The following is a 21097-nucleotide window of genomic DNA, read 5'->3' on the forward strand; positions in this document are numbered from 1 at the left end:
GGTTAGATAATGAGGTGTTCAATAGTGGTCATTGGTTGCCAACATGGTCAATTGCTGAGACTTTTCAGGTTACACATAGTTACAACACACATGAATTTATTGTTGACATTGCTAAAAGGTCATGTAGTTGTAATTTTTGGGAATTAGTAGGAATTCCATGTAGGCATGCTGTAGCTGCTCTGAGTTATAGAAAGAAAAACCCTGATGAATTTGTTGATGCTTGTTACACAAGAGAAAAGTTTGCACTATGTTATGGATTTTCAGTAAGTCCAATCAATGGTCAAGATATGTGGCCAGAAGTTGAGATGGAACCACCTCTACCACCTGCATATAAAAATGGTCCTGGTAGACCTAAGAAGATTAGGATAAGAGAAAGTGGAGAGGATGGTGCAAGGAAGAGAAGATCTGGTGTTGCATATAAGTGCACCAAATGTGATAATTTTGGTCACAATGCTATGACTTGTAAGGCTACCACTCAGGATCCCAATGCACTTAAAAGAAAGGTAATTCATTGTGATATACATTTTGTCTTACATTCTACATTCTGTCTTACATTCTTCATTGTGATATGCATTGTGATGACAACCATACATTGTGTCTTACATTGTAGAGAAAACCTAAAAAAGGACATGTGCCAACTGCAACTGATATGCCAACTGCAAATGATATGCCAACTGCATCTGATATGCCTGCCCCAACTGCAACTGATATGACTGTTCCAACAAATGTGCCTGTTCCAACTGATCCACAGCCTCCAACTGATATGCCTGTTCCAACTATTATGAGTCAAACAGGATCTAGTGTGGCTGCCTCAATCACAAAACAATCCAGAAAAAGGGTTGAAAAAAAACCTATCATCAAAAGAAGGCAAAGTGAGAGGATCAAGTTGAGTTGGTTTAAAAGACCCATAACAGGTGAAGGAATATCTAGTGACAAACCAATTACCCTACCAGAAAATGAAGACATACCCACTTCAAAATGAGGGACTGATTATTATGTTTCTGCTATGTATTTTGTAATCCTTTTGGAAAACTCTTTTGTAATGCCAACTGATCTTTGAAGACATGTATTTTGTAATCCTTTTGTAACAAACATATGCACTTACTGTGATGATCAATTCTAATGTATCAGTTTAACATTATTGGTGTGTATTGTCTATAAAACACAATGGCTAGTCTGTCACATTTTTTTCTTGTTTTTCATAAACCATGAATTCTACAGAGAGCCATGGCTAGTCTGTGCACTAATCTTACAACAAAACCATGAATTCTGCAGGACCTAAAGAAAAAGCCAAAGTATTTAATTACATTCACCTTGAATTCTGCACTGAAAAAGTTTAAGAGATAGACTACATTAATATATTTCAATTTATTTATATGTTTACTATGTCATATTTTCTTTAGAATTACTGACTATAAAATTGTTCTGTAGTTTTCTGATGATTTTGCAATTTTGCTCTTTCATTATGATATAACTTTTTTCTGTCATTATTGGTAGATTGAATGCTGAAAGTTTAATCAAATAATGATGCTGCACTGACAGTTTAAGATTGATGAACAGATTACATTTCATTGATGAACACATTACAAGTTCAACATTACATTGCTGAAAAACACTAATGACATAACAATTACATGACAGACTCATTAGACTAACTTAACCATAGCTGCTATCAACATCCATGACAGACCAATTACAAACATTAACCATAAATTTTTCCTCTTTTCCATTGCAATCTTTTTCTTCAGTTTTTCTAACTTGTTAAGCTTTCCGACTCTGCAATCTATCTCCTCAACAATCTCTTTAGCAAATTCAATCAAATAAGCCTTGTTGACTTCACATTGGCGGCATCCGGACGGATTGGTTTCTTTCACTGCAAACTCACTGACCAAATCATCCCACAAAAATAAACCGCACCCATTCTGCAATTTGAGACAAACACCACCAACAATTAATTTCGAAATCAAACTCAAAATAATAAAATGCTTCAAAATTGCTCACCATATAATTCCTGCATTTCCAAAATTTGCGACCGGGGTTTTCAATTGACTTGGAGACCAACAACTTCATGGTTTCATTGCATCCACATCTTGGTAAGCCGTTTCCAACTTCACTCGTGGAAGATGCCTTGCTGCCACCCATAACCCAGATGAAGGGGACACGGACGAAGATGAAGAGAGGGATGGATTTGGGGTAGGGATGGATTTCACGAAGAGAGAGAGGGATGGATTTGGGATAGGGATGGATTTCACGAAGAGAGAGAGGGATGGATTTGGAACCCTAATTTCTAGTTTATGCCATGTTGGAGACCTAATGAAGATTCACATGTGAAAATAAAAAAATTAAAAAGCCACGTCTGAAATAAAAAACCAAGATTCCATGCCACCTGGATATTAGGGGGTTCTATGAAGGAATCTACATAACATAAAGGGGGTATTGAAAAAATAACTTTACCAGGGGGGTAACCCTAAACTCGCTAACATTACAGGGGGGTAAAGTGTATTTAACCCTATATAATATCTACGTTGTAATTATTCAACGCCGATTCTCAAGAATTGTTTTCTCTAATTCCTTATCCGAAAACTATTAACAGTCATTTTCATCCTAATTCCTTAGCTATTCAAAATGAAGTTAAGAAAAACGCAATTGTAGCAAGAATTTATGGCTACTACAGTTTGATCCTTATTCCTAAGCGATTATACTGAAGTATTATTATACAAAAAGCGATAAGGTGGTTTATCTGACCTAAACCCTAACCATAGATCAAAACTCTTTTCGTCCAATAGAAAAAGGCATTAAGAACTTTGTATAATAATTTGAATTAAGAACAACGTTGATGATCATAAAAACATAGAAATATTGTTCATACATAAGCAATTCAGGGACACCCCCATAGCATTGGGGGGTTTAGCTTCTCATAGTATTCAAAGAAAGCAAATTACAAAATAGAGACATTACAATTCTTTGGTGATGAAGGTTGATCTTCAATCTCTTTCGATCTTGAAAATCTCTTCTTCTCCAAACCCTTTGAATGCTTTCTTCTCTTTTCTGTCTATTCTTCGTACTATCCAAAGTCCTTTTTCTCTTCATCAATAGTAGACTAAATAGTTCCAAATCATCCAAAAGCATCGTGAAATACCAAGACTGCCCTCCGAGATTACAAAGAGACTTGAAAACTAAAAATCAGCAAAATGAGCTAATTGGCCAACACGGGCCGTGTCAGTTGACACGGGCACCCGTGTTGGCTCCCTGTTAACTTTTTCATTCAGACTTTGCTGACACGGGCCGTGTCAGCTGACACGGGCACCTGTGTCAGCCCCCTGTTATCTGCTTCCTTGCTTTCCACCTCTGCACAGGCTGACACGGGCACCCGTGTCAGCCCCCTATTTTTGCCTTCAAGTTTTCCACCTTCTGCATAAGCTGACACGGGCACCCGTGCCAGGCACCTGTTTTGCGCATATTTCACTTTCCACACCAATTTTTACTCTCGTTCTTCCCTTACGCATCTTTCGGGCTTATTGTTGGACCTGGAAACTAAATAGAACTACCACGGAAATGCATAAAATGCGACAAAAAGAGATGAACCACTAATAAAACGTAAGATAAGAAGGAAATTATGAAATGCGATAAAACTATGGAAATCAACTAAAAGAAAGAACAAAGTGTTAGCGATTCTTGAAGATTCATGCTGGATGGATGATGAAAACTAAGTGCAAATGGTGACCGATCACAACCCCAAACTTATCTCATTGCTTGTCCTCAAGTGATGTAAGAGACAACACAGAGGTCAACCATGGATTTTCTTCTTTCCACAATACAACTGATGCTATTTGCAACTTATCTTCCTCCTTCCCGATTAAGCATCTGGTTCACCCATTCGAACTATCCACCGCATTACCATACCAGAGTGTTTCTGCACCTGCAAACTTCTTCACACCATTCACCAAATCTATCGGGGTTAAAGTGTTTAGCACTCATAATATCAAGGTATGCAATATCAACTCTTAATTTTTGAATAAATTCTACGTTCACTACACAAACCAAATTCACAAATTTTTAGAGGTCTTTCGGGTTGTAACTGGGCTTAGTTACGGTGGGGATAGACAAGGAAATGGATGGCGAAGGTTTAAAACTCGGCATTCATGTTTTTGCTTTTCTTTATGCACAAATTATTTCATGGGGTGTTGCCCAACTTGACTCTTTTTTTTTCACTTATTTTTTTTTCTTTCTTTGAGTATCTCATTATGGTACGAGTCTTTGACTTAGGCAAGTGCTTTTATCTCATCTCTATTTTTCATTTCTTTTCTCTCTTTTTTTCTTTTCGGTAGAAGTATATGTTTTCACAAATTTTTTCTTTTGTTGCACTTGCCCTTTTTCAATTTTTCTAAGGATCACCACCCCAAACTTATCTTTTTGCTTGAATTTGGAACTACAACAGTCATACCGAACGAAGGTAGGAAGTGTTTGGCTTATGGTTAACATAATGGTTTTCACAAACAAGGGGGGCACAGGCTCAACGGGGTTAACAATGGATAAATACAACACTACGGATGGCTAGAAAGGCTAAAGGGCGAAAACAAACAACGTGCCTTAGTGTGCATCTTTGTGTTATATTGTATCAGTAGAACTTACACAAAATCAGAGTGATAAAGTCATACCTGAATGCACTCTTTTGTGTTTGGTTTTTTTGAACTCTCACCATGTTGGATAAGCTTGAAGGCTCCAAACCACTCTTCATGTCAAGCAGCTTCTTTTTCAGCTTGGGTCTACCATCCCCTATTTCGGTCTAGAGTCGCCAAGTTGTATCCAACATTTTCTTTCTCAGCTGTATCAACTTCCAGGTTGCCTCGGGAGAAAATCCGGGGTTGCATCTTTCCCTCACTGGTCACTAGTCCATCATTTATCCAGTAGAATCCACTTTTATCTGTAACACATGGAAATAAAACAAACACAAAAAAAAACAAAGTAACAAAACAAACAAACACAACTTAAACAAAATACAAAACAACAACCCCCCCCCCACACACACACACACACACACACTTGAACCAAACATTGTTTGTAATGTTCATTGTCAAGATAAGAGGGGTACTCACAGTGTCTACTGAGGACGTGGAGGAGGATACAGATAATGCAACATCATGTGTTGCATCATCGCATTCATTTCATCAAAATCGTCCTTTGGCAGCATTGTTCAAATCCGAACCTTGTGAGCTCCTCACCTTGCTTAGATTGCTCTGTGCGAAGGTGACCGATCTCATTTTGAGTCCAACCCCATTGGTCTTGTGGCATGGAGTAGGACCCTGAAGCTTGGGTCGTTCCTTGTGGTTGTTGGTAAAACTGCTCCTAAGTGCTAGGTGCACCCTCCATATGCCCATCTGCGGGAAAGGAATCAAGAAAATCTTCGTCCCCCTCATCCAGGTCGGGACACTCATAAAGCCAGTTGGCTTTGTTAGTAATACTAATGAAATCATAAGCGGGTAAAGCAAGAATATGAACTTTTTGGCAGACAAGAGAATAGTGATATTGCTTTACCTCAATCATGCCTTGTTGAATCAACGCGGCCATGTCCAGTTTATTCTTACTTGGCACCTGTGGAAATTCAGCAAGCGCAACACCAAACTCAAAATGGTCGGCAATCTGGGTGATCATTCCGCCAACCGAAATGTCGCCTGAAGTAGCGCGACCAACTCTGTCTAGGTAGTCAGCTGCAAATGCTGCTACATTGATAGGTGTTTGTGCTGCCATACTATACAAAAAGAAAATCTCCCTTTGGGTGGCGACACCAGTGCTATCACCGCGACTGAACATGGTGTACACCAAAGCCTTCTGAGCGTACCTGAAACAATGGTTATGGATACCCGATGATTTTTCCCCCTTGGAGATATATTTAGCATTACCTGTTATAGATGTCCAGAATTCAGCCGGAACAAAAGTATCGGGCACCGTTCCAGGGCCTACTATTGGGAGTTTTAGGATACTCCCCAATTCATCCACAGACAATTCCAGATTAGTATTAAACAAACGAAAATGTAAAGTACCATAGTACTCTTTCTATGTTCCATTCCACCTATTTTTGAATTTAAATTCAATGGTACTTAAAAATTCAAGAGTAATACGCGCAAAAGTTGGCGCTTCTAACTGCATGAATTCCAACATACCTAAGCTATGGAACATTCGGTGGATTTGAACCTGCAATCCTAATTCCTGTAAAGTGTTATCACACATGTATCTAGTGGGTGTCAATTTTCTCTTAAGGTGAGCAATATACCTTTTTTGGTTCTCTAAGTCTTTAAACATAATATTGTGCTCATTCAGAGTCCTTCTTGCCCTTTGACGTGGTCGGGATGATTCCGCCACGTTCGTGCTTCTGTCTACTCGGTGAGACATGTTATTACCTGCACACACAAAAAAACTTGAAATTGAAACTAAAGATTAGGAAAAAATATCACCGTAGGAAGGTAGAGGATGGAAAATGGAGAAGCTTTTGTGAAGGTGGTTGGAGATTTGATGGAGTTTTGAGGGGAAAGGTTGAAGCTTTTTGTGAAGCTTAAATGGAGGCTCTTAGGTTTTCTTGAGAGGAAGAGAGATGAAGGTGAGAGAATAGGTAAGAAAAAGTGTTTATAAGGTGTGAATGAGTGATAAAAGATAATTAGTGGGTGTAATTGAAGGTGGGCCCCATGTCAAAACGGTCAAAAAAATTCAAAATTTTTGAAAACGCGCTTGCTGACACAGCCGTGTCAGCTGACACGGGCGGTCGTGTCAGCGCTCTTCCCTTTTTTTCTTCAAAATTTGCTTCAGTAGGGGCTGACACGGGCGACCGTGTCAGACCCCTGGAAATTTTTTTCATCTCCACTCTCTACCTGACACGGGCGACCGTGTCAGGTCCCTGTTTTCCCTTTTAATTCATTCTTTGTTTCAAGCTTCGTAACTGGGCTTCTGCTTCCGATTTTCCACAGACTTTTCGCACATGAATTTTGGCTCCTCTAGCAAACCTTGTTCAAACCTACAAGTCAATAACACACAACAAAACAAAGAAAATAATTAGACACGAAAGCGTGGGTTGCCTCCCACGTAGCGATTCGTTTAACGTCGCCTGGCTCGACGGTTGTTCATCTTATCAGACAAGATGAACAACATCAATTTGACCAACTTCTTGCTCCACATTGTAAGGTTTTAACCTTTGGCCATTAACTTTAAAAATGTCCCCATTGGATTGATTTTTTTATTTCAATTGCTCCATGGGGATATACCTTGTGTACCATAAACGGTCCTGACCATTTTGATATCAGCTTTCTCGAGAACAACTTCATCCTCTAATTAAACAATAAAACCATTTGTCCTTCCCAAAATTCCTTCTTTTGGATCCTTCTATCATGCCATTTTTTTGTTTGATCTTTGTAAATTTTGGCATTTTCATATGCTTGGTTCCTAAATTCTTCTAACTCATGGAGTTGAATAATTCGGGACTCTCCCGCTTTGGAAAGATCCAAATTAAGGAATTTTGAAGCCCACAAAGCTTTGTGTTCAAGTTTTAAGGGTAAGTGACAGGCCTTACCATATACCAATTGATAAGGAGACATACCAATCGGTGTTTTGAAAGCAGTTCGGTATGCCCAAAGCGCATCATCAAGCTTACTTGCCTAATCTTTGCGAGATGAGTTAACCGTCTTCTAAAGAATTTGTTTCAGCTGCCTATTCGACACTTCAACTTGACCACTTATTTGCGGATGGTACAGAGTGGTTATACGATGTTTTACATTATAATTCAAGAGTAACTTCTCCATTAGGTGATTTAAGAAATGAGTTCCCTCATCACTTATTAGAGCTCTTGGCACTCCAAACCTGACAAATATGTTCTCCTTTAGAAAATTGACTACCACTTTTGCATCATTCGTTGGTAGAGCAACTGCTTCTACCCACTTGGATACATAATCCACCGCCACCAAAATATAGTTCTTTCCAAACAAAGGTGGAAATGGTCCCATAAAGTCGATACCCCAAACATCAAAAAGTTCAACTTCCAAAATGGGGTTCTGAGGCATCTGATTTCTTTTTGAGATGTTACCCATCCTTTGACACTTATCGTACTCTTTGATTAATTTCTGAGCATCTTTGAAAAGTGTAGGCCAGTATAAGCCTGACTGGAGGACTTTGGCTGCGGTTCTATCACCACTAAAGTGTCCACCATAGTCAGAGTCATGGCATGCTTTCAGGATATCTCTCTGTTCTTCTTCGGGAACACATCTTCTAACCAACCCATCTACTCCTTTCTTGTACAAGAATGGGTCATCCCACAAATAAAACTTGCAATCATGCACAAACTTTTTCTTTTTGTTAGAGTCAAAATCGCTAGGGATCACCCCACCTACTAGGTGGTTCGCGTAGTCTTCGAACCATGGCATTCCAATAACATCAAGGATGTGTTCGTCACCAAACTCATCCTTCATTGGACCCTTTTCCTCATTCTCCTCTATAGGGGACATCCGAGAGAGGTGATCGGCCACAGTATTTTCACACCCTCTCTTGTCACGAATTTCCACATCAAACTCTTGGAGGAGTAAGATCCATCTCAATAGTCTTGGCTTAGAGTCCTGCTTAGCAAATAAATACTTCAAGGCAGCATGGTCAGTATAAACAATGACTCTAGAACCCAAAAGATTTTGCCTGAATTTATCGAAGGCATAGACCACCACTAGCAACTCTTTCTCGGTAGTCGCATAGTTCATCTGTGCAGGGTTCAAACACATGACTAGCATAATATATGACATGCAACAGTTTATCTCTATGTTGCCCAAGAACTGCTCCCACTGCAATGTCACTCGCATCATACATGATCTCAAACGGTAGAGACCAATCTGGGGCAATGACAATTGGTGTCGTCACCAATTTATTTTTTATAGTTTCAAATGCAACGACACACTCTTTATCAAAAATAAAAGCCTTGTCCTTAACCAAAAGGGTAGTTAAAGGTTTAGTTATCTTAGAAAAGTCTCTTATAAACCTGCGGTAGAAACCTGCATGCCCCAAGAAACTTCTTATACCTTTTTCGTTTACTGGAGGGGGCAGTTTTGCTATCACCTCGACCTTGGCTTGGTCCACTTCTATTCCCTTATGGGAAATTTTGTGACCCAAGACTATGCCTTCTCGCACCATGAAGTGGCACTTCTCCCAATTGAGAATCAAATTGGTCTGTTGGCATCTTTCTAAGACAAGGGAAAGGTTAGTCAAACAATTAACAAAAGAGAAACCAAATACCGAGAAGTCATCCATGAAGACCTCCATATGCTTTTCAAGCATGTCAGCAAAAATGGAAGTCATGCATCTTTGAAATGTGGTTGGCGCATTACATAACCCAAATGGCATTCTTCTGTAAGCAAAAATACCATAAGGGCATGTAAAAGTTGTCTTCTCTTGATCTTCTGGTGCAACCGCTATCTGATTATATACAGAGTAGCCATCAAGGAAACAATAGTAGTCATGACCAGCCAACCTTTCCAACATCTGATCGATGAATGGTAAAGGAAAGTGATCCTTTCTTGTCTCCAAGTTCAACCTTCTGTAATCGATGCAAACACGCCACCCCGTGACTGTCCTTGTAGGGAGCAACTCATTTTTCTCATTCTTTATCACGGTAGTCCCTCCTTTCTTTGGAACCACATGAACAGTACTTACCCAAGAGCTATCGGATATGGGATAAATTAACCCCGCATCTAATAGTTTAACAACCTCTTTCCTAACCACTTTCTTCATTGAGGGATTTAGTCTTCTTTGGGGTTGCACCACTGGTTTGTGACCATCCTCCATGAGGATTTTAGGCATACATACCATAGGACTAATCCCCTTCAAGTCTTCTATTGCCCATCCATTGCACTTTTGTGCTTCTTCAGAACCTCGACGAGCTTGTCTTCTTGGGAATCTTCTAAACTAGAGCTTATAATAGTTGGGCATCTCCTTTCAGAATCTAGAAAAACATACTTGAGATTTTCAGGCAGTTGTTTCAGTTCAGCTATTTTCTTGGTCTTATCTTTCTTTTCCTCCAACTGAGGTTCCCTCAAGTTTTCCCACCGGAGTGATCGGGATCCTTTAAAGGATGGTTGTGTTTCCATTATGGCTAACACTTCCCTCTCCTTTTCATCAACTTCTTGAGTGTCTTCAGAAATTGATAGACTTAGAACTCTCTCCAAGGGCAATTGTGGTTCACCTAAAGGATTGTCTTGCAAAACCACTTGATCAATCACCTCTATGTGTTGACTGGTGGCCACATCATCTTTATATCTCATGGTGTTTCGCACATCAATTTTTAACTCTTCATCATAAACTTTTAGAGTCATGGTGCCTTCTTCTATTTCTATCAAACATCTTCTTGTCTCCAAAATGGTCTACCAAGAATGAGCGGTATCTCTTCATCTTCCGGCATTTCTAAGATGACAAAGTCCACCGGAAACACAAACTTATCAATCTTCCCAAGAACACCTTCCACTACTCCATAGGGTCTCTTCATAGAGTGGTCAGCAAATTGAAGTGTCATTCTGGTATCTTGCACTTTTCCGATCCCTAACCTCTTGTAAATGGATAACGGCATGAGACTCACACTTGCCCCCAAGTCTATAAGGGCCTTTTTGAAAGATCTATCCCCAATAGTGCAAGGGATAGTTACCGAGCCTCGATCTTTCTTCTTCACCGAAATCTTCATACCCTGCAAAATTGCACTACAAGTTTCGGTTAGTACAATAGGGTCAGTATCGATGCTCCTCTTCTTTGAAATAATATCCTTCATAAATTGGCATAAAAGGGCATTTATTCAAGTGCCTCCAAGAACGGAATGTTAATCTCAAGCTTTTTGAATATCTCTAAGAATTTCTCGAAGTTCTTCTCATGTTGTGCTTTCTTCTTATTTATTATGGGGAAAGGGAGTCTGACAACCGACTTTGGTTCACTAACTTTTTCTTTTACCACCAGTTTAGGCACCATCACCTCTTCACTCACAACCTCATTTTCTTTTATTTCCAACTCAACTTCAAGCAATTGGTCTTCCTCTTCATCATCTTTCTCAGGGACTTCTTTCGATTTACCACTCCTTGTGGTTACAACACTCACATTATTATGCTCTCTTGGATTTGTAATTGTAGCACTTGTAATGCATCCGATGCTTGAGAACCCGCAAGTTGTTGAGCAATCTGACTCATTTGCATTTCCAGATTCTTTATCGAAGCGCCCGTGTTTCTTAGATTACTTCTAGTCTCCTCTTGAAATTGGGAACTTTGAGCCGCCATTTTTTCAATGGAAATTTCCCAATCTGCTTTTATTGGTACCTATTGTTGAAATTGTTGTTGGAGTTGTTGAAACTGATGTTGGTATGGTTGTTGTTGTTGTGGTCAATATTGTTGTTGTGGTTGGCTTTGATATTGATTAGGCGTTTGCTTCTGAACATTTCCTTGATGGTTCTTCCAGGAGAAATTTGGATCATTTTTCCATCCAGGATTATATGTATTTGAGTAAGGGTTGTTCTGCTTCAGAAAATTAATCTCTTCTACCTGTTGTGCAGTTTCCACACAATGCATGGCAAGTGAGGTCCCCCACAAATTTCACAACTAACCGCTTGAATTGGTTGAACTGGTTGAACTTGTGCCACCGTTTGAGTGTCAAGAGCCATTTTCTTGAGTCTTCGCTCTACTTCAGCTGTTATTTGATATTCCATCTTCACAACTTGATTTGCTAGCTTGAGATCAATGATACCTTCAGGTTGACTTACACTATGGTCATAGAGCTCCAGATGCACATTTGCTGCAATGGCTTTGATGATTTTCTTTATTTCAGTGGCTGTTGTAAAATTTGTTGAGCCACCGGCAGCCATGTCTATGAGTTGCTTAGTTTTCATTCTAAGGCCATTCACAAAATTTTGCATCTGTTCAATTGCATCCATGTTATGAGTAGGGCATGCAACCAACAATCGCTTGAACCTCTTGTAAGCGTCTCCGAGTGACTCTGAAGGAGAAGTGCGATCCAAAACGCAGCGGAAATTAAAATTTTCTCCTTTAGAGATCCTTACGAATGGTCATGATCAATGATAGAATATTTACCTCTTGTGACGATTGAAACCTTTGGTGCAGATCTCTTGTGACGATCAAAACCTTTGATGCAGATCTACGGAGCGATCACGAACGTTGAACGATGACAACGTCTCTACTCAGCCCACACGAACGGATTCCTTCAATCTCAGTGCTAGCTGCTATGAATGAAGGCTTTGAGTGTGTGTGTGTGTGTGTGTGTGTGTGTGTGTGTGTGAGAGAGAGAGAGAGAGAGAGAGAGAGAGAGAGAGAGAGAGAGAAAACGAAAATAATGCAACCGCAATGAATGCTTCTGCACACAAGGGTTCTATTTATAGAACCACTTGTGTGGGCTTCAAGCTAAAAAGCCCACTTAAGTGTATTTTGGCCCATATCTTATAATATGCCCAAAATCACTTAAGCCCATGGTACCTTACCATATTTCGTATTTTACTTAAGTACACCGTACGTTACGATGTTCTACAATTCACTTAAGGGCACCGTACCTTACGGTGTTCCTTAGTTACTCTATCTCTCATCAATTCGTCCTTTGTGTGTGACCCTGTAGGTTTTCGCGGCATTGGCAATTATATTAAATCACATATTTAACATAATAAACAGTGAGCGGTATCTAGCAACACATCACTGCTACCCAAGACACGAAAATGTCATGTGATCTGACAAAACCTTCTGTGATAATACTTATGTGTAGAATTACCCTTTTGCCCTTATGTCTATATTGAACACAAGGCATAGACCGTGTCATCCTTGTCCAGTTCAATATTGGGCACATAGACATTTATCCTGTTATGCAGGATGGGCAAATTCCATCTAGGTCACTCATGTCCCTCAGCATGCTTCGTGGAGTGCCCATCAACTGTCTTTATGGTTATCTAGTTACGGACAATGTTTGATCAGTAATAAAGCACTCGACTCTACATCTAGGGTCCATAGTGGTTTCAGGTCGGAGGGTGGTATACACCATTATCACCATGAGAATAACTTATGACACTTTTCATAACTTTCTATATAGTATTCTCATAGCGGGTCAATCCAGTATAAATATTACTCTTAATATTCATACCTATGTATAAGACTTGATAACTCCTTATCCATGATCCATGAGATGTGATCATCAGTCTATATACATAATAGTCTTAATGCTTTAGTGTTATCCCACTTCACAATAAAGCTCGACTACGGATACTTTAAGAATAGTGTCCTTATGTTTAATGTGATCTAAGTCACACTTGATACATTAAACGGACTAGCTATTCTAGGGACTTTATTAAACAAACGTAATAAAGAAAAAGCTTTTAAATAATTCGATGCAAGTACCAAAAGTATTGGCCTCTAGGGCTTACACCAACAGACTCTCCTTCCTTCTGTTTGAAATTAAATATGTCATATCTCTTACGGATATAAACAGAAGCAGGGAAGTACTCATTCAAAAATGTTGTCTCCATTTGTTGCCAAGCTGTAATGCTTCCCGCGGGCAAAGAGTAAAACCACTCTTCGACATCTTCCGATAATGTAAACGGAAACATCACCAACTTTTTAGCTTCTTCTGAGTGTCCCTCAATTTTCAACGATGTCGTCATGGTCATAAATCTCTGTAAATGCTTGTTGGCATCTTCATTGATTTTTACGGAGAACGGTCTCCTTTCGAGTTGACGAATCGTTGAAGGGTGTAGCTGAAAATGATCAACATTCACCGGTTGGTTTACTATTGTTAACATTCTAGTCGGAACATTTGCACCTCCATAGTCACCTAGAAGTCTTTCCCCGGGAGGTGGAGCTTCAACCATTGTTTCAGATACGGCGTCGGAGTCTTCCGAATAAACGGAAACAACTTCTTCTTTTTCAGACTCAGAAACAATGAGGGTCACTTCTGATAGTTCCAGTCTAGCTTTTCGGTGTCTTGCACGCAATAATCTTTCTAGTTCTGCGTCAAAAAGAAATTCAGCTGAGGTCTTACCTCGTATACAAAGATTAGACAATTATTAGAATTTATAAAACGAAACAATAGTACAGAGAAATAAACTTTTGGTTGCAGAGCAACAAAATTTCAATTTAATTATTATTCAACTTATACTTTGGAAGTCCCCGGCAACGGCGCCAAAAACTTGATCGGTAAAATAGCAAGTGTACTATTTGCATCGATGTAGTAGTAAAATGGGGGTTATCCCGAGTATCAACCTCGAGGATTGCGTATTAAGTACAAACCTTTACAATAATTCCATTGAACAAAAGATCAAAGGGGGTTTGTTGATTGTTTTCTAAATGATAATTACGAGAATAAATTACACAAAGCGTAAAAAAAATTTGTTAATCGATATAAGAAAGTATGCTAGGGCAAGATGTATGAATTGCTTTGTACTACACTACTTCCATATTATATAATATCTACGTTGTAATTATTCAACGTCGATTCTCAAGATTTATTTTCTTTAATTCCTTAGCCAAAAACCATTAACAGTCATTTTCATCCTAATTCATTAGCTATTCAAAATGACTTTAGGAAAAACGCAGTTGTAACAAGAATTTACGGGTACTACAGTTTGATCCTTATTCCTAAGCGATTATACCGAAGTATTATTATACAAAAAGTGATAAGGTGGTTTGTCTGACCTAAACCCTAACCATAGATCAAAATTCTATTTGTCCGATAGAAAAAGGCATTAAGAACTTTGTATAATAATTTGAGTTAAGAACAACGTTGGTGATCATAAAAACATAGAAATATTGTTCATACATAAGCAATTCAGGGACAACCCCTAGCATTGGGGGGTTTAGCTTCTCATAGTATTCAAAGAAAGAAAATTACAAAATAGAGACATTACAATTCTTTGGTGATGAAGGTTGATCTTCAATCTCTTCCGATCTTGAAAATCTCTTCTTCTCCAAACCCTTTGAATGATCTCTTCTCTTTTCTGTCTATTCTTCGTACCATCCAAAGTCCCTTTTTTCTTCATCAATAGTAGGCTAAATAGTTCCAAATCATCCAAAAGCATCGTGAAATACCAAGACTGCCCTCCGGGATTACAAAGAGACTTGAAAACTAAAAATCAGCAAAAGGAGCGAATTGGCCAACACGGGCCGTGTCAGCTGACACGGGCGCCCGTGTTGACTCCCTGTTAACTTTTTCATTCAGACTTTGCTGACATGGGCCGTGTCAGCCCCCTGTTATCTGCTTCCTTGCTTTCCACCTCTACACAGGCTGACACGGGTCGTGTCAGCTGACACGGGTCGTGTTAGCTGACATGGGCACCCGTGTCAGCCCCCTGTTTTTGCTTTCAAGTTTTCCACCTTCTGTATAAGCTGACACGGGCACCCGTTTCAGGCACCTGTTTTGCGCATATTTCACTTTACACGCCATTTTTTACTCTCGTTCTTCCCTTACGCATCTTTCGGGCTTATTGCTGGACCTGGAAACCAAGTAGAACTACCACGGAAACACATAAAATGCGACAGAAAGAGATGAACCACTAATAAAACGTAAGACAAGAAGGAAATTATGAAATGCGATAAAACTTAGCAAATCAACTAAAAGAAAGAACAACGTGTTACCGATTCTTGAAGATTCATGCTGGACGGATGATGAAAACTAAGTGCAAATGGTGACTGATCAATCATCATAATATATCCTAAAACATTAGTTAGACAATAATCTAAAAGGGGTTACATTTACAGATGAGACCTCTATTGAAACAGTTTTTGCCTTGCTAATACCTGCACCAATATGAGCCTTTTACTTGGGAGAGAAGGTGGTTTCTTTCTCTTCTTCTAGAAGTTGGTTATTTGTAGGGTGTTTATCTCTACTTTTAGATGTTGGTTATCTATTGGGTCAATTTCTTTTAATATACGACCATCCACTATCACCTTAAATTAATCCAGTTCATCGAAGTCAAGCTCGGGGTACAGACAATGTGCCTACTCCCTCACCTTTTCAATTCATTTGTCTCCGAGAAGAGGCCATCCATAGGGGCCTCCTCATGGTCCACCTTTAGATTGCTCAACTTAGATTTCACTTCGACGAGTTTATTACTTTGAGTCTGATGGTTTTCATTGAGAGTTTTGTTCTCTTCCAACAACTTATCCTTCTTCTATCTGGCCTTTTCTAAGGCAGAATTGACTCTACCTAACTCCCTTTCAAGAGAGGTTATGCCCTCATTAGAATAAGTTAGCATGGTATGATTAATTGATAGCCTTCTTTCCCATTTTTAATTTCAGCTTTCATTTTCCCTCCTTCTTTGACAGAGCGTTAGAATCTTCGAATAGGGCCCCACCTTAAACCATGTTTCTCATTAGGTAAGTGTTGAGAAGCTCGGATGTCTTCTAAGATCCCAATGACTTTTCCCTCTCCATGTCACCAGTGGAATGAAGATGATCATAGGTTAATTTTATCCCATTAATACTACCATCCTAATAACGAAACCATTCTTCACTAGGAGTGGTAGAAGGCTCGTCTTATTAAGAGCCAACGCCACCACCTTCCATAAAGTTCTCCATCTCTATATCTATTGAGGAAACATCATCCACATCAACCCCAAGGAGATCTAGTACTCTCATAAGGAGGTGGAAAGATAATGAATATGGGTATGACCTTGATGACTTTCCCCTTTGTGGACGACTTTATCATGTTAGACGCACGAGCTTAGAAGCCAAAGGGACCACTCTAATTAAGAAGTTCCATATCGGCCCAGCGAGCTTTGACCTTTACCATCATCAGTTTCTTCTCCTATAAAGATAAAGGTGTCATTCTCTCTGTGAAAAATGAAGAGAAAACAAAAACGACAAGTTAGAAATAATTAGTAACAAAATACAAAAGTAGAATACCAAGAAAGCATCTTATTCAAAAATTTCATCATTGTTAGGGGGTCTTCCTCAAGCCGAAACATGTCTCACACCTTCATAGTGCAAATTGATCTAGAATATCGACCACATGTCTCTTTGTCTCACTCAACTTGGTTGGATCATAGCTCATTATGGAAAGGGGCTCACTTGTCTGGTATAAAGGGAACCTACGAATCTCATCATTTTTATACATGACCTCCGGACATTAGGTACTACTTGATTAGTAGTGCTTTTACCATTTTTACTGGTGCGCTATCATCATTGGTTCTTAGAAAGTTATAATTATAGTATGTTTTGTTCGCTTTTACTTTTGTACTTATATTTTGTCTATATATGTTTCAGGTATTCTAAAGTTCTAAGGTCAATTAACAATGCTTAGGATGCAAAAACAAAAGAAATTGCCTACAACATAAGAAATTATGGCCAGGGTGTAATGTAAATTAGGATCGTAATTTCTCCTCAGAAATGGATCGCATTATAGGCGAAACATAAAGAATTACGACTTGCATGTAAAAAGAATTAATACCATAATGATTATTACGGTTACATACGTAATAATCTAGTAACGGTTTTGGCTTTTCAAGTTTAGATGTTTTCTTTGGAAACTTGTGGACTCCCCACTCACTTTTCTTCATGATTAAGAATTTCTAGTACAAAATTAATGGCCATAGGTATACATTGGCTTGTACACTTCACGTTTTGTATATTTTTAGAATTGTCTCTGTACTGAGTTAGTTTTTCTTCATTTTGTTGTTTTCTTTGTTGTTGCTGAAGTCTCTCAGGAGAAATTGTCACTTTATTTCACTGCAGATCCAAGTTATCTCTTTGTTTTACATTTTGTTAATCATGTTATTATTTTCATTCAAAATTACATATGTTTTTAACATTTTCATGCTTTAGTTTAGGATTTATGACATACGGATTATCCAAATGACATACCCGTGCAGGTTTTATGTTTAAACTTAAATAATGAGAAGTATCATTTGTTTGATTTTCTATTTTAAACACTCAATTTCTCTATGAAAGCAAAAATGTCTTAGACATCAATCATATAGTGAAATGGTATGATTGATGTCTGAATTAGAAAATATGAATAGTTGAACTTGAGCCAACGGAAGTGTCTCAAGCTTAACTTGGAAAAGCTTCATCATTTTAAAAATAACAGAGTCTAAAAGGATCCTAAACAAAGGAACTGTGTTGTGAAAGCAGATAGCTCGTTAGTTTAGCATAATGTAACGTGCTGACAAAAGTAGTCATTATTGACATCTTCTATTTGTTTTTTCAAGTAAACTTCTAGTAATTAACTAAAGTTTACAACATATGTGAGTAAGTCTAGGATAGGATTCATAGTCCTAAATCCCTTTTTAAAAATTGTTAAAACATATCGTAATCATTCTCAAACCAACATTGAACGATCGTATCAGATAAACATAGGGATATTAAAATTCAATAATCATAACAGTCTCTGAGGAATGACAATCTTTTTACTACTTCGGCATGTCAAGTTTTTAGCGTCGTTGTCGGGCATCGTTTTTTATATTGAATTATATCCTTCTTTTGTTTAGACTAACACACCTCAATTACTTTTTTTGTAATTTTTCTCATTTTCGGTTGAATGCGAAGGACCCGAAGCCTTGAGAATATCGTTGAAGCGATAAACAAAGTCAAATTCTATTTCCACGAAAGGCGTCGACAACAACAACAACAATTACATGCAATGGCAACCCCTCATTTTTCTCGTTTTCGGTTGAATGAGGAGCCACACTCGAGTATTGTGTGCCCATAAATTGAGGTAAACAATTTCAAGTTAAGGCCTTCTTTGTTATGGTACAACAAAGCTAGTTCTCAAGTTCACCGATGAATTATCCTAATTTGTATATGTCTATTTTTGTCGATTTATGTGACACCATAAAATGGATGGTGTTGACCCTACGCAATTCAACTGAGATTATTTCCATTTCCCCCGAGGGATAGAGCTAGAGCGTGGATTCAACCTTACCCGTAAATTCTATTACAACATGGAATGAGCTTAAAATGGAATTTCTAAGCTGATATTCCCCTTAGAGCAAAATTGCTTAGCTCAGAAATCAAATTACTTGTTTTAAGAAAATGATGGAGAGTCACTGTATGAGGCTAGAGAAAGGTTTAAAGAGATGATTAGGCTTTATCCCCAACACGAACTTGAAAAATGGTTAATAGTTCATATGTTTTAAGTTTTCTTTATTCGATAAGAATGACTATAGACGCTACTACCAGTGGGACTTGATGAATAAAGACTTTGATAACGCTTGTGCATTCATAGAGGACCTGGTGTGAAACCATTATCAGCGGGGAAGAAAACATGCCCATGTTAAGAAAGCCCCTTGAAAAGGAGGCTTATACAAAATGAGTGTTATGGACCACATAAACACTACGGTAGATTCCTTGTTTCAAAAGTTTGATAACATTGACGTTTAATTTGTAGCCCTTCCCACCCCAACATGAGAAATCTACATAGTAGCCGCCCACATTGGTATTTCATGTCAAGTGATGGCCGCAGGTGAACCATGTCAAGAGATGGAAAATTTTATGAACAATTCCCAACGGGGAAACTCATACTCGAACACCTACAATCCTAGTTGAGGAAAACCACCCTAAATTTGCATATAAGAATAACTCTCCCCAATTTTTAACAAAACCTCTATCAGCTGCTCCACCAAGCTTCTAAAGACAAAAGGTTGATCTTTCTCCCAGAAAGCCCATTCTCGAGATGATAATGCAAAATTTGATTATGACACAAACCTAGCAAAAAAAGGATTTTCATAACCAAAACTTGCATACTAACGAAGGGCTTATGCAACTCGCGCCTAAGTTTGAAGTTATGTCTACCCACAAAAAAATGCTAGAGACATAAATCTCTCATATATCAAAACCACAAGTTTCATCATTGTCCCCCACCAGTACCTTTTCAGGACAACCTGAACCAAACCCAAAAGGTAATATAATGTAATAATCCCATGCCTCATTTTGTAATTAGTCTCGTTAGGCAACCGCAATCAAGTTGAATATCGATCAGATTCTTCAACTGCTATATATGGGTAATGTATATGTTGTTCTGCTCACACTAACTTGAAACTCTTGTTTATGTCTTTTTAACTTTAGGGGCCCCTCCAATTATTATATGTACTTGTTAAAAGTGCAAATGTGTGGCATCCCTTATTAATCAAAAGTTGTCAGATGCTTTAAGCCTAGACCTAATACCTCCTCGTAAATAGCAACCACTCAATAAGTGGATAGTTTATTTTTTGATATTCAAAGGAACGTAACCCACTTTCCTTATGACTCCTTCCATGGAATTTAATGCACTTTACCCAAAATCCAATTGCACTGACTATTTAGAAGATTCATCTCAGATTTGATTCCAGACCATACTGATGAGAAAATGTGATACTTTATGCTACCAAAAGATCTCATGGTTCTTGTTTTAAGAATCTTAGCCCCAAGATCATCACTAACAAACATGTTCCAGCCTAGCTTCAAGTCAGTTGCTTCATTTAGAGTTATGAAGGGTCTAATGCCTAGTCCCCATTAGCATAAGGGGTAAAAATTTCTTTCCAAGATACCATCACCATTTCTCTATTGTTAACATTAACACTCCAACCATGGAAAGCAATGAGCCTTTCCAATAAGAGAAACAGACCAGGGATATATAGTGATGGAGTGTATAATCATACTTTGAATAACATATTTCACTAACATAACTCTACCAACCATGTAATGCAAGGAGCATTTCCAAGAAGATAACTTGGAGATAATTATGTAAAAGATAGATTGCAAGTAAGTGGCTTTCACTCAAAGATAGGTACACCCAGGTTGGAACACAACAAGGTTCCAATAGAAAATCTGGTCATCCTGGAGAGTATATCCATCCTATCAGCAGATAGAGAATCATTATATATTGTTGATTTAGTAGTGCTAAAGACCTAACTAGAGGCTAGAGAATAAGAGGTCAAAATCTCAGTTGGGGCTTGGATATTTGAAGTTTTACCTATGCAAAAGATGAAGATGTCATATGTTCACCTGTGGAGAGCTTCCTAAGCATCAATTTCCAGACAGTCATTGCTTTGGAGGGAGGGATGTCCTCGTTCCAATCTAGTTGAGGGGACTATTTTGAATAGGTATGTCTCTTTCAAGCTCAAGGTGTATGAAGC

At 38.5% G+C, this 21097-nt stretch overlaps 2 protein-coding genes and 1 non-coding gene across 3 annotated transcripts; 1 reads left to right on the forward strand and 2 right to left on the reverse strand.

Annotated features, from left to right (window-relative positions):
- The first annotated feature begins 239 nt into the window (after nt 1–239).
- LOC127107042 (uncharacterized) lies at nt 240–1032 on the forward strand. The gene is made up of 2 exons (XM_051044317.1): nt 240–503; nt 611–1032. The coding sequence occupies exons 1-2, from the start codon at nt 288–290 to the stop codon at nt 980–982; spliced, it is 588 nt and encodes a 195-aa protein (XP_050900274.1). The 5' UTR covers nt 240–287; the 3' UTR covers nt 983–1032.
- A 614-nt stretch (nt 1033–1646) lies between these two features.
- On the reverse strand, nt 1647–2284 carry LOC127104093 (uncharacterized). The gene is made up of 2 exons (XM_051041306.1): nt 2002–2284; nt 1647–1922 (listed from the first exon to the last, which is right to left on the reverse strand). Exons 1-2 carry the CDS (start codon nt 2140–2142, stop codon nt 1647–1649), a joined length of 417 nt encoding a protein of 138 aa, XP_050897263.1. The 5' UTR covers nt 2143–2284.
- Nucleotides 2285–18984: 16700 nt separating this feature from the next.
- Nucleotides 18985–19089, reverse strand: LOC127109499 (small nucleolar RNA R71). The gene has a single exon (XR_007796777.1). It is a non-coding gene; the product is annotated as a small nucleolar RNA R71 (small nucleolar RNA).
- Nucleotides 19090–21097: the final 2008 nt, after the last annotated feature.

This window comes from Lathyrus oleraceus, chromosome 7 (assembly GCF_024323335.1).
Source record: "Lathyrus oleraceus cultivar Zhongwan6 chromosome 7, CAAS_Psat_ZW6_1.0, whole genome shotgun sequence".
Lineage (NCBI taxonomy): Eukaryota > Viridiplantae > Streptophyta > Magnoliopsida > Fabales > Fabaceae > Lathyrus > Lathyrus oleraceus.

Coding starts and splice junctions, on each gene's coding strand:
- LOC127107042 (XM_051044317.1), top strand. CDS start 288: ATGTGGCCAGAAGTTGAGATGGAACCACCTCTACCACCTGCATATAAA. Junction 504..610: donor CCAATGCACTTAAAAGAAAG/GTAATTCATTGT, acceptor CTTACATTGTAG/AGAAAACCTAAAAAAGGACA.
- LOC127104093 (XM_051041306.1), bottom strand. CDS start 2,142: ATGGGTGGCAGCAAGGCATCTTCCACGAGTGAAGTTGGAAACGGCTTA. Junction 1,923..2,001: donor GGAAATGCAGGAATTATATG/GTGAGCAATTTT, acceptor CTCAAATTGCAG/AATGGGTGCGGTTTATTTTT.